Here is a 14,557-nt window from a genome sequence, read left to right as displayed (position 1 = left end):
CCAGTAGTCATGTATGGATGTGAGAGTTGGGACTGTGAAGAAAGCTGAGTGCCAAAGAATTGATGCTTTTGAACTGTGGTATTGGAGAAGACTCTTGAGAGTCCCTTGGACTGCAAGGAGATCCAACCAGTCCATTCTGAAGGAGATCAGCCCTGGGATTTCTTTGGCAGGAATGATGCTGAAGCTGAAACTCCAATACTTTGGCCACCTCATGCGAAGAGTTGACTCACTGGAAAAGACTGATGCTGGGAGGGATTGGGGACAGGAGGAGAAGGGACGATAGAGGATGAGATGGCTGGATGGCATCACTGACTCGATGGACGTGAGTCTGAGTGAACTCCGGGAGTTGGTGATGGACAGGGAGGCCTGGCGTGCTGCGATTCATGGGGTCACAAAGAGTTGGACACTGAGCTGCTGAACTGAACTGAACTTTTATGTGCACTGGGAAGCCAAAAGATCTGTGTGACTCTCTTTATGTTCATATTCACTTTATTGTGGTGATCTGGAACCAAGCTCACAATATCTATGGTGTATCCCTTATATACTGTTAGTTTGGTCTACTGAGGAGCAGGTTTCTCAGAAGAAAAGAATTTTTTGTCCTGAATGGGATATTTAGCTGTCCTGTGTCATCAAGTGCTCGCAGGTAAATTGTGTGCTCTTGAGTCAGTCTCCCAGATTGTTCACGTTGAATGATGTGTGTTCTCTTCTGCTAGGTACTGTGTGGTGTCTGAGCAGTGCTGGTGGAGCCTCTAGTGTTAGGACCTCTGGTCACAGAGGCCATTAGGTTGGCCTGGAAAAAGAAGTTAGCACCACATTGATTATAATAATAGGGCTGCTTTCTGATTGTGTGATCTGTTTCTTTCTTATTGCAGATTAGTATTCCCAGCTTTATATAATTAGAAACAGTAACTGATTTTTCTATTGGAAAAAAATACCGTACAGTTGTGCTGGTTTATCTACATAACAAACTACTCCAAAGCTTAGTGGCTTAAAACAATGATTTACTATATTTCATTCTCTGGATATAGTGAGGTCAGCTGGGCAGTTTCACGTAGGGTTTATCATTCTGTTGTAGTCACATGTTGATAGAAGCTGTACTCTTCGGAAGGTGTGGCTCGGCTAGGTGTGGCATCTGACATAGCTCATGCCCACAGCTGAGATGGCTTAATGGAATGTCTCCTTGTGACCTCTCCACATAGCTTGGGCGTTTCACAGCATGGCAGCTGGATTCTAAGAGGCAACCTCCCAAGAACATGTATTCTAAGAGACAGGAAACAGAAGCTGCCAGACTAGTTAAGGGCTGTGTCTAGAACTAGCCTACTCACTGCTGTCCCCGCTCACCACTGGATTGGTCAGAGCAGTCTTAGGGCCTGGCCAGATTTAAGGATGTAAAGAAATAGGCTCCAGGGACTTCTCTGGTGGTGCAATGGTTAGGACTCCATGCTTTCACTCGGTGGCTCAGGTTCAATCCCTGACCGGGGAATGAAGATTCTCCTAGCTGCAAGGCAGAGCCAAAAATGGAAAAGGAAAGAAAGAAAGAAATGTGCTCCAGTTCATTCTAGGGGAGTGTCAGATTCATATTTTTGCAGAAGAGCACTTGGGATGGGAGGTATTATTGTCATCTTTGGAAAATACAATCTATTAGAAACTCTTGATTTAAAAAAATAAATAACCATGTAATGCCTTAAAAGAATGTATTAGTATATTCTTGCATTAATAGTATATGTATGTGTGTGTGCATATTTGTTATATGGATATTGTATGTATGTGTATGTGAGTATATATTATGTGTGTGCATGTATATATGCATACACATGTATATGAAGTGAAGTGAAATTGCTCAGTTGTGTCCAACTTTGCGACCCCAGGGACTGTAGCCAACCGGGCTCCTCCATCCATGGGATTTTCCAGGCAAGAATACTGGAGTGAGTTGCCATTTCCTTCTCCAGGGGAACTTCCCAACCCAGGGATCGAACCCAGGTCTCCCGCATTGTAGGCAGATGCTTTACTGTCTGAGCCACAAAGGAAGCCCCCTCAGACGTATATATGTGATGTTTCAGTATCAATATACCTCATTATATGTGATTTATAATAAACGCAAAACTGCACTTTTAGTTAGTGTTCACAAAGTCAAAACCATCTAACAGTTGAGCTATCTTTCCCCTGACAGTTTGTTACCACTCTCTATGAAACTTTTTTTTAAGATCTTTTCTTCTGTTCTCAAACCTCTAACACCCACTCCCACTGTACTCACTCTCAGCTGGTGACTTTGCTTTTTATTTCCTTGAGAATAAAACATCCAAAGGGAAAATTTAGTTCTGTCACCAAATCTCCTGAGTACTGGTGTCATTACTCAGTTGTGTGCCTTTTGTTTCTGTGACAATGGAATATCCTGCATAAGCAAAACCTCCTCTTTTAACCTGGGACCCATCTCTTCTTGACAACTTAAGGATATAACACCTGCATCATCAAATTTTCCCCTTTACCAGATTATTCCCTTCGGCATACAAATAGCCTAAAATTGTGTTTTGTTTTTAAAAATCCTGCCTGGTGGCTCAGATCGTAAAGAATCTGCCTGCAATGTGAGAGACCTGGGTTCGATCCCTGGGTTGGGAAGATCCCCTGAAGGAGGAAATGGCAACCCACTCCAATATTCTTGCCTGGAAAATTCCATGGACAGAGGAGCCTGGTGGGTTACACTCCATGGGTTCGCAAAGAGTTGGACATGACTGAGTGACTAACTCTTTGCTAATAGCACAACGCTGCTTTGCTACTCTGTTTCTCTGCTTCCAGTTAGTGAGAGTTCTACAGAAGTGTTGTCTGTGCTCTGTCTGTTCCATCCTTTCCCATTAATCTTGAGATCACTCTGGCCATCCCATCAGTGGCCACCACAGTGCCAAGAACAGTGGCCAGTTCTCAGTCTATGTTTTATGTAACCTCTCAGTACATTTAACAAAGTCTTTTAACTCCTGTTTTCTATACTCTTGCTTTTCCTCTCACCTCACTGCTTGCTTCTTAGTTTCCTTTGCTAGATTCTCCTCACTTTTCTGACCTCTAAGTGTTGAAACTCAGTGTCAAACTTAGCATGTCCAAATTGAGCCTTGTTTGCCTCTTCTAGGCCTGCTTCTCGGTCTAGGAAAAAGAATGGTCCTTGACTCCATTCATATCTCACATCCAATCGATCATCAGATATGGACAGCTCTAACTGCAAAACATGTCAACGTTCCAAACTCTGAAATGTTTACCTTTACCATTCTTACCTTTGCCCTGTCAGCCATCATCTTGTGGATTGTTGCAATAAATAGTTTCCTATCTGGAACCCCCACTATCTCTTTGCACAGAGCACTCAAAGCAATGCTTTCAGGACTTGTGTCATATCACATTACATTTCTGCTCCAAATCTCCAGAGGCTTCCAGTTTTGCTAGGAATAAAAGCTAAAGCCCTTAACATAATTAACAAAGACCCAGCCTAATCTGGTCCCATGTTGCCTCTCACTGCATGATCACTACTTTCCCCCTTGTTCACTTTGCTTCAGGTGCGCTGATCTGTTTATTCTCTGCGGATATGCCAAGTCTACTTCCACATTGAGGCATTTGCTCTTGCTGTTTCTCATGTCTGAAAATTGCCCATTTTCCTAAATGCTGTCACCATATTTCATTCAGGTTTCTACTTAAAGTTCAGCTCTCAAAGAAGCCTTTTCCTGACTATTCTACCTGAAGCAGTACCTTCTTCTGTTCCCCAGCCAACTGACCCTTGGTCACCCATTGTTCCTGTTCTGCTTTAATTTTTCTTCTTAGAATTATGTATTTGTATATGAGATATTATGTATATCTCACCACCATTATGTATTTGCCTATGTGGTCTGTCTCTGCCCACTGGAATGAAAGCACCATGAGTGTAGGGACTTAGGATCACAACAAAGTGATAGCTCTCAGCAGGTGCTCCATAAGTGTTTGTTAACTGAGTGAATGAATACATGCTTATATGTCTCTATAGTGGATTGTTGCATATGGCTTGATGGGCAAGTATTAATCCTAACTTCCTATTTTAAGTTTAGACAGGTGGCCCTGATTGGTCAAAAAGAAATGCATGTGCTGGAAGAAAACAGCACATTGCCACTGTTGCTTCAAGCTCTCAGTTTTGCAGATGCAATTTGCTTAGGCTTTGTTGCTTTTGAGCTATCGAAAATTTGGGTCCTGTCTGTCAGCCAGCATTGTGTACCATCAAGGTGCTTAACTTTTCTTCATATGTTCATTGAGTAAAGAAAGAACAGCTTGATGGAGTTAGAGTGGGTGATTACTAAGGTCTTCTATTAATAGTTAAAAATAATTTCTCTTTAAAATGGACCTTTATAAATCTAATGCTCCATTAGATGATTTCTGAGTAGCATGTTGTTCCAAACATTGTAATCATAAGATCAGGGCTACTTAAAAACCTTAGCTGATTCTACGAATTTTTAATTTACTTTCTATAATTTTAATTATAAATTTATTTATAGCCAGCTTATTTTGAATCCAGCTTATTTTGGCAAGTGTCTCTTTAGGGGAAATCCCAGATAGAGACTTTACTAATACTATGGTAAAGATTGATCTGTCCTTAAAAGTGTTCTTTTGGAGTAGTTACATTTGAGGAATTTTAATTATCATATAAAATTGTGCTTCTGTATAATAGAAACAGGAATCAAAAATTCCAAAATCAAGATTTCACTTCTGAGCAAATAGAACTTTAGTTTTTAAACCTGTGTACTTAAATGATTCTTTTTGATAAGCATCTGTGTACTGTCGTAGCATTTACAGTTTTTACTTGTAAGGTTAAAAGCACTGTGATGTCCATAATTAAGTTCATTGAGATGTTTCCACTTAAATCTTATAAAGGTGAGACTTTTTATTGAACTGAAAAGAGTAGAAATTTGTGACACTGGGGACACATACTGTTTTCAAAAGCTAATTAAAACTAGATGAGGCCTGGAAACCTGGAATGAATCTCACTCCAGAGACTGTAACTTTATGTTGGAGCAGTTCCTTCAAAATAGGGCAAGTGATTCTCTCCCTCCCTCCCGCAACTTCAGTATCCTTCTGGGGAAACCAGAGGTGTTGCTGGATGGTTGAAATCTTCCTTGTAACATACAGAGTAACTTCTGTCAGTGAAAACCTCTCTAGGCTTCTTTGTTTCTTTTTTTTGTGATTGAGTTTAGTAACTTACTGGAAAATTAATAGTCCAGGATAGAGTAAACAAATGGCATTTTACATGAGCCAGGTCAATTATGTTATTAGATATCACTTTATAGAGATTTTTAGACAGTAGGAACTAAGGACATTGTTTTAAGATTCTTAAATAAGCTTCTCTTTACATTGCCTTTTTATTTTTTTAGAGGTTCAGAGAAATGAGCACTTTTCATAGTTTAACTGTTTCTCTTTTTTTTCATTCCCTTTCCATATCCCTTTTTTATTTCACCCAACACCAAAAATGCCCTTTCAGAAACATAAAGTAGATCTTTTCTACAAGCTGCGCCATGTGATGAATGAACTTATTGACCTTCGAAGGCAGCTCCTGTCTGGTCACCTGACTCAGGATCAGGTGCGGGAGGTTAAGCGGCACATCACCGTGCGCCTGGACTGGGGCAATGAGTAAGTATGAATACCATTCGGGTATCTCTCAGTTTCATTTATGATAACTCAGTCCTTACGAAGTTTGTACCTGATCAAAGCTTATCTTTAGGAATGAAAAGACATGGTTGTATTCTCTACTAAGCTTTGATCATTTTATAATGAGTAGTTGTTTCTTGTACTTTATAGCAAAGGATATTCACTGGTTGGTTCTACTCACTGAAACTCTGTCAGTCTCTATTTTCAGCCTTGAACACATGTATACCTGTGGCGGATTCATTTTGATATTTGGCAAAACTAATACAATTATGTAAAGTTTAAAAATAAAATAAAATTAGAAAAAAAAAAAAGAAAATTAAATAATTGGACTGCATTAGCCTCTGGGCTTTCTTCCAGCTCAAATTCCTTGGTCGTAGACCTCAGTAATCAGAATACTCTTTTGTTTCATCCTTTAGTATCTTTTAATTTCTTGTGAATTTAGTGTCCTTTACATCTTACAGTCATATAATGAATCTGAGTAAGCATATACTACAGATGGAAACTGTCTACATCTATACTTCAGAATATTCTTAACTAATTTATCATTCAGAAATAGTCCTGTATTTATGCAGTGGGTATGCTTATTTGCTATTGCCATACAAGTAAAATTATAAGACTTTGACATGGGAAGCTAGAGTAGATAGTACTCAGGTTTTATTTCTTCCAGACTTAATAATTGATATAATTCTCAAATGCTTTTGTCATATTTTCTTAAAATCGGGCCCATTGAACTTTGAAGTGACTAGATTGCTTCCTATTTAAGATATACAGATACCTGAAAGTATATTTTAGAACAGGTGTTTAGCTCCTCTCCTCCTCAAGACATGATTGAAATGATAAAAAAAAAATAAAATGAATGGGAGAAGCCCAGCAATAAATGGGAAATATGAGCCCATTTCTAGAAGCTAAAAAATAGATGGAGGATTAGTGACAGAAGAAGCCTATAATATGGAGGAAAACTTAGTTAATGAAGGAGCTGGTCTACCTTGCAGCTGCTAGAATCATGAAAGAAAGGGAGTGTGTATGGGGAGGGAGGAGGGAGGAGGGTTCAGGATGGGGAACACATGTATACCTGTGGCAGATTCATTTTGATATATGGCAAAACCAATACAATATTGTAAAGTTAAATAAAATTAAAAAAAAAATAAAAGGAAAAAAAATAATAAAAGGAAGAGAGAGAAAAAAAAGTATGTAAAGTAATAGTTCACCGCCATGAGTGGAAAGCCTGGCAGCCAGCTGTTTCCCCTTTAGATGAACGAAGACCAACTGCCTAGTGGGAAACTGGGCAACAAAAGTTTGAACTGGGACTTTACTGGAAAGCCTTCCATTGTGAGGCATTTAAGGGTTTCAGAGTATAATGACCAGATCCCTTCTACCTACCAGAAAGAGAAACTTGCTAGACATTCACCCATGTATAAAATCTCTGCATGTCTCTAGTGCCTTTTCAGAGAAGGCAGTGGCAACACACTCCAGTACTCTTGCCTGGAAAATCCCATGAACAGAGGAGCCTGGTAGGCTGCAGTCCATGGGGTCGCTAAGAGTCGGACACGACTGAATGTCTTCACTTTCACTTTTCACTTTCATGCATTGGAGAAGGAAATGGCAACCCACAGTGTTCTTGCCTGGAGAATCCCAGGGACCGGGGGAGCCTTGTGGGCTTCCAACTATGGGATCGCACAGAGTCGGACACCACTGAAGCAACTTAGCAGCAGCAGCAGCAGTGCCTTTTAAATTTGAATGGACAATCGAGTATTACCAGGTATTTGAAGAAATACTTTCACAGGGAAAAAAGGGAGATGAATAAAATATCTGGCCTGAGAGAGAGCTTGGGATTAGCAAAGAACGTTAAAAATTCCTGAGTATCCTCAAAGAGAATCAAGAAGATTCATTATGTATTATAAAATGCTATGAAAAAGGAAGAGAGAGTAGGACTTCAAAAAAGAATTCAGGAAGAGAACAGGAAGATAAGATTTTTTCCTTTATTCCCAGAATACTGAAATATCTTTTTTTTTAATTTTATTTTATTTTTAAAATTTACAATATTATATTAGTTTTGCCAAATATCGAAATGAATCCACCATAGGTATACCCGCGTTCCCCATCCTGAACCCACCTCCCTCCTCCCTCCCCTACCCTCCCTCTGGGTCATCCCAGTGCACCAGCCCCAAGCATCCAGTACCGTGCATTGAACCTGGACTGGCGACTCATTTCATACATGATATTATACATGTTTCAATGCTTCAAATATCTTTTTTTAAACAAGTTTATTAACATTAGCTTCCCTGGTGGCTTCCCTGGTGACTCAGATGGTAAAGAATCTGCTTGCAATGCAGGATAGGATAGGATAGGACAATCGCTCAGTCGTGTCCGACTCTTTTCGACCATGTGGACTGTAGCCCACCAGACTCCTCCGTCCATGGGATTCTCCAGGCAAGAATACTGGAGTGGGTTGCCATTTCCTTCTCCAGAGGATCTTCCTGATCCAGGGATCGAACCCAAGTCTCCCGCATTGCAGGCAGACGCTTTAACCTCTGAACCACCAGGGGTTCAATCCCTGGGTCAGGAAGATCCCCTGGAGAAGGGAATGGCCACTCACTCCAGTATTCTTGTCTAGAGAATTCCATGGACAGAGGAGCCTGGTGGGCTGCAGTTCATGGGGTCACAAAAAGTCGCACATGACTAAGCAACTAACACACATTAACATTAGCAGTTTTATTCACATACAGATCCCCAATTTTTTATTTTTTAATTTTATTTATTTTTAATTGGAGGATAATTGCTTTACAATATTATGTTGGTTTCTGCCATAAATCAACATGAGTTAGCCATAGATACATATGTGTCCCCTCCCTCTTCAACCTCCCTCCCACCTCCTGCCCCATCCTACTCTTGTAGGTTGTCACAGCGCACCAGATTTGAGCTCCCTGCATCATATAGCAAATTTCCACTGGCTGTCTAGTTTTACATATGGTAATGTGCATGTTTCAGTGCTACTCTCTCAGTTCGTCCGCCCTCTCCTCCCATCTCTACCCGTGTCCACAAGTCTGTTCTCTACGTCTGTGTCTCTGTTGCTGCCCTGTAGTTAGATTCCTCAGTGCCATCTTTCCAGATTCCATATGTATGCATTAATATATGATATTTGTCTTTCTCTTTCTGACTTACTTCACTCTGTATAATAGGCTCTAGGTTCATCCACCTCATTAGAACTGACTCAGATGGGTTCTTTTTTATGGCTAAGTACAGATCACCAATTTAAATCAGACAGTTTAATGATTTTTAGTATATTCACAGACTTAATACAACCATCACCAGAATCAATTTTATCACCCCTAAAATAGCTGTGATATTTTTAGTTATCATCTCCCTCATCTGTCTCTAAAGATTTGCCTATTCTGGACATTTAATATAAATGGAATCATATAATTGGTCTTTTATAACTGGCTTAATGTGCCCCGCTGTGGGTTTTGGTTTTTCTTCTCCCATTTATTATACTAGGTGTTTGATGGGCTCTTCCAGTCCTAAGTCACCTGGTCTTTGGCTCTGGGAAATTCTCTTCTATCATTTTTTCAGAATTTCCTCTTTATTGCCTTTGTTGTTTTCCTGGAAATACAACATCTGGATGTTGGATCGCCTAGACTGAATCTCTGTTTACTCTTTCCTCAACCATTTCCTAGCTTTTTGTTTTATTTTCCTAGAGATAACAATAATAATTTTAGTTATTTGTGACCTTTTGAAGTGACAGTATCCTGTCCTTATTTGTTTCATTAAATTATAGCCTCTCTTGACTGTTAACAGGATTGCTTGGCACACATCACAGATTCCTTGTATGATATAACATGGATTCAGATGTACCATAAATCAGACAGTATTCTCTAAATCTAACTTTGGGCAATAAAAATCTTAGCAAATGTAATGTGCATAGCTGGTGATCTTGTCTCCTCTGCTCAAGACAGTAGAATATATATAAAATGGTATCATTGTATTTATTTTAAACCATCAATAATAGTAGTAATTTGCAAACACATCATCCCTATGTGCCAAGCAAATTGTTAGTCTTGAACTGATGGTAATAACAGTTATATAAATCCTGTGTTGCAGTTTCACTGCACTATACATATCAGTAAATGAACAAGAGAAATATTTTAGAAATGTCAATACCTCTTTATGATGAAAGTTACAAAACAGACCAGTTATATTTTGCAATCAAATCTTAAAACTTAAAGATAATACCTTGGAAACAAGTTCAAATTATATTTCAAAAAGAGAACACTGAAGTATCTATCAGTGAAGTACAGAGCTATTCCACTTTCATTAATAACTTTTTCTCAGCAAAGTAGGAACATGCTTGTGTGTGTGTGTGTTTGGGGAGGTGTTTATATGTTCATTTTAATAAAAACCAGGAATGTAGTTCTATCCCCCTACACTTTTTAACTTTCTCCCTCCTTTCTCCTATAATCCTCCTCTCCAGGTGTTTCTGTATCTTCTTCCCTCCTTTCTCCGTCCCCTTCCACTTCTTTCTTTCCCTAGTTTTTCATTCTGTTTTCCCCTCTACCCCTGGTGGAAAATACAGTCACTTAAAAAAACTCAAATGAGAACTTTGTAGGTCTACTGTTATTAAAGGAAAAAGACAAACTGATGGGACTATTCTCTCTGGTTCTCACTTGAACTAAATAATCCTTGTAAAAATATTCCTTCTTAATTTGAAAGAAGAGATGGTGTACTGCAAAATGAAGTCATTCCATACCATTAAGTTAACTAAAGGAGACTGTTCCATGCAACAGCTGAGCACCGATAACTATATCCGTTGTTCACCTTTTATGCCCTCATAGCTCTACGCTTCTTGTTCCACTAACACTTAAAAATACCATAAAATATTGAAGCTTAGCATATGTTGGCATGTTGTGAGTGCACAATCAATATTTTCTGAATGTATTTTTACATTGTAATTGATATAATGAAGTATTAATCATATATAATCTAAACTTTGTAACTTTTTCTTTAGACTCTTAGACCTTATAGCTCTGCCTTTTCAGAATCTATTTCAGAAGCTCTTAATAACAGCTATTAATAGTTTCTTGAGTACATCAACCTGTATCACTGTGGCAAGTACCTGGTCTAACTCGTATGCATGGTTATAATGAAATGCTATTATATTCTTCCAAGACAAGAGCTCTGTTTTACCCTGTGAGGAAAGTAAGGCTCAGAAGCACTTTTTTGTTGCGTAGTGAGTGGTAGAGCTGGTGTTTGTACCCAGAACTGACACCAAAGCCCATATAGTTTATGCAGGGCCTTACCATGATTATTTTTAAGTGTGACTCTTAAAACCAGGAAAATTATTGTCAGTATCTCTAGTCTGTGGGCTATTTGATCTTTGTTTTGTTATCTATACTGTATGCCCATAATATATATATGCTTTAACATGAGTTTGAACTTCCCAGGATAAAAACTAAACTGGTACTATCGTCAATATTTTATTCAGAGTTTAAATTAAATGCAGAGCTCTCCACATCTACATAATAGCCATTTTAATTTTATTCCCTGAGATTAGGCATTATTATTTATTTGGCTGAAAATTTGAAGATTCCAACACTAAATTTACATGGCTTATACTTGTTGGCCTCACCACCTATGTGCACACTCATTCTATAAGTGAAAATTATTAAAATTGTATTAGGTACCAATCAGCATTTATAATATTATGTCCTAAAATACAGGAAGGGTATTAAAACAAGGCTGTATTCAAATTAACTAGCCATCATCTCTACTAAAGTCTTCTATTCAAAGAATAAGTCAGTTAATTACATCTTCTCCAAGGGAATTTTAAAATAATTCATCTAGCAATGTAATTTTAACATGTTAATTTAATATTTTTGACACCTTCCATAAAGATATTGAGAAAATTTTCTTCTCAGTCTCTAATATCATCACCACAGTAAATACAGCATAGCTGAGTTAAAGTTACATTAACCCAGGACTGCTGACACAGCCTAATTAATCTTTGCCTTAGAAAAATACCTATTCTAAGATAGAAATATTTTACTCTTAGAATAATTTATGGGATTTTTGTATTTCTTTTTTAGGTATAAAGTAAGACTTGAATAAAATGTGAACATTTATAAGCTTTTGTTGAATTAGAATGATGTTTCTATAGATTTCAGGTATCAAATGAGAAAATTGGTTATCTTTTTATTGTGAAGTGTCATCATTTGAGACAAATCACCAATAAATGTATACTTTATAGTTATTTTGTTCTGTCTTTCTCTTCCTCTCTATCATATTACCAGGTTTCTTACAGAAAAACCCAAATGAACTTTTTGGCCAATCTAATATTTCCCTCCCTTGCCTCTCTTTTGCACCTTCTCTTAGGTTTTTAAAGATCTCAACCCACCCATATCTCTTTCTTCCCACTTAGTTTATGTTTTTTGCCAAGGGAATTGCTCTTGGAGGAAGCAGCACAAGCAATAATTTGGGTTGTACTATGTGAAAAATACAGCCACTCCCGAGTTTCCTCTGAGTAGATTCTTAGCTAGGACTCGGATAGGTTTATGGTTTAGTACTTTCTCTTTGGGCTTCCCTGATAGTTCAGTTGGTAAAGAATCCGCCTGCAAAGCAGGAGACCCTGGTTTGATTCCTGGGTTGGGAAGATCCCCTAGAGAAGGGATAGGCTACTCACTCTAGTATTTTGGGGCTTCCCTTGTGGCTCAGCTGGTAAAGAATCTGCCTGCAATGTGGGAGACCCGGGTTCAATCCCTGGGTTGGGAAGATCTCCTTGAGAAGGAAACAGCTACCCACTCCAGTATTCTGGCCTAGAAAATACCATGGACTACAGTCCATGGGGTCACAAAAAGTCGGACATGACTGAGCAACTTTCACTTTCACTTTCTCTTTAAGGGCATAGTGATATTTTCTAGCTTCAGGACATCTGAAATTAGTAGAAGCTTCCAATGCCTTCTTGGAGTTCTAATATAAGATGTTGTGCCCATCATCATTCAGTAGCTTGTCATACTTAAGTCTGAGATAACCGTGTTTAAAGTATGTATGTGTCAAAACTCTTCTGTCAAGTTATCATGTTCAAATAATTACATTATACTCATACACACACGCTCATACTTATTCTTTGTGCATCTGTTCTGCTCTTCGGCATACCCTGCACTTACCACAGTACCTGCATTTGATAGGCACTACGTGAAAATACCTAAGTAGCAGGGTAGGTTTTCCTTATGCCTGTTGGCTGCTCATTCATCAGTGTATGTTTTTTTTTCCTTTCTGGACTGATGTATTGACACAAAATTATTCTTCAGACTATTTTGATCAAATTGATTATAGTCACTGATAGCCACTAGTATTTAACTTCATTGTTGTTATTAATAGTGGAAAGGTGACAGGTATAGTGGAAATACCATGGGTTCAGAGTAAGACAGACCTAGCTTGAGACATGCGCAACTGTACTTCCTTAATAGGCTCCGTAGTAGCCTGGGCTTTGGTTTACTCAGTTATAAGATGGGTTTAAAACTGTGTACTTCTCATAGTTCCTAGAGGGGATATACATAAAATCCTATGTAAAATGCCTATTCCGAGTAAATGTTCAGTAAAAGGTAGCTATTATTAGTTACATGTTACATTTTATTATTATGTAAATATAAGTATACCATGCTTTCATTTGTTACGTATATATGCTCCTTTTAAATATTAGAAAAGGTCACTGCCCACAGAAAATCTTAGTATCTCTAGCTTTTCTCAATTGATTCTGTGGAAGAACTATAAGGTTTGTGTAAAAGTAATTACAGTTTTGGATCATGAATTTTAAATCATTATAACTAGGCTCAAACACATCTTTGTTAATCAAAATAGGAATCATTACAATCAACACATTCTTGCCAATGAGAAATAAGGTAGCTTATTCCTGTAGTGTAAAAATCCATGCTTTGGGATTCAGTGAACTCTTGGAAAGCATTTTCTGCATCATGCTGGTTATGGAAGCATTTTCCCTGAAAAAGTTGTCAAGATGCTTGAAGGAAGCAGTAGTCAATTGGTGAGATGTCAGGTGAATATGGCAGATGAAGCAAAACTTCATTCAACTTTTGAAGCATTGGTTGTATGACATGTGGTCGGGCATTGTTATGGAGAAGAATTGGGCCCTTTCTGTTAACCAACTCCTGGCTGTAGCCATTGTGATTTTCAATGCTTTCATCAATTTGCTGAGCATATTTCTCAGATATAATGGTTTCCCCAGCATTCAGAAAGCAGTAATGGATCAGACTAGCTAACAGTGACCATGACTATGACTGTGAGTAGTGGATCAGACCACCAAACAGTGACCATGACCTTTTTTGATGCAAGTTAGGCTTTGGGAAGTGCTTTGGAGCTTCTTCTCAGTCCAGCAACTGAGCTAGTCATCAATGGTTGTTGTATAAAATCCACTTTTCATCACAAGTCACAATCTGATCAAGAAATGGTTTGTTTTTGTTGCCTAGAAAAAGAGAAGTTCAGTTCAGTCACTCAGTCGTGTCCGACTCTTTGCGACCCCATGAACCACTGCACGCCAGGCCTCCCTATCCATCACCAGCTCCCAGAGTCCATCCAAACCCATGTCCATTGAGTCGGTGATGCCATCCAACCATCTCATCCCCTGTCCCCTTCTCCTCCTGCCCTCAATTTTCCCCAGCATCAGGGTCTTTTCAAATGAGTCAGCTCTTCGCATCAAGTGGCCAAAGTATTGGAGTTTCAGCTTCAGCATCAGTCCTTCCAATGAACACCCAGGACTGATCTCCTTTAGGATGGACTGGTTGGATCTCCTTGCAGTCCAAGGGACTCTCAAGAGTCTTCTCCAACACCACAGTTCAAAAGCATCAATTCTTCGGTGTTCAGCTTTCTTTATAGTCCAACTCTCATATCCTACATGACCACATCT

The 14,557-nt window shown here is 38.7% G+C and overlaps 1 protein-coding gene across 1 annotated transcript in view; it reads left to right on the top strand.

Moving 5' to 3' along the window:
• DOCK3 (dedicator of cytokinesis 3) overlaps positions 1-14,557 on the top strand; it is a 283,176-nt gene that overhangs the window by 91,970 nt on the left and 176,649 nt on the right. Inside the window, exon 6 of the mRNA XM_010851790.1 lies at positions 5,480-5,628. Coding sequence (XP_010850092.1) covers positions 5,480-5,628 — 149 coding nt within the window. The remainder of the gene's footprint in view (positions 1-5,479; positions 5,629-14,557) is intronic.

The sequence above is a fragment of the Bison bison genome, unplaced genomic scaffold (genome assembly GCF_000754665.1).
Source record: "Bison bison bison isolate TAMUID 2011002044 unplaced genomic scaffold, Bison_UMD1.0 scf7180017864304, whole genome shotgun sequence".
In the NCBI taxonomy this organism is placed as follows: domain Eukaryota; kingdom Metazoa; phylum Chordata; class Mammalia; order Artiodactyla; family Bovidae; genus Bison; species Bison bison.
This window is presented reverse-complemented; position numbering and strand designations above follow the sequence as displayed.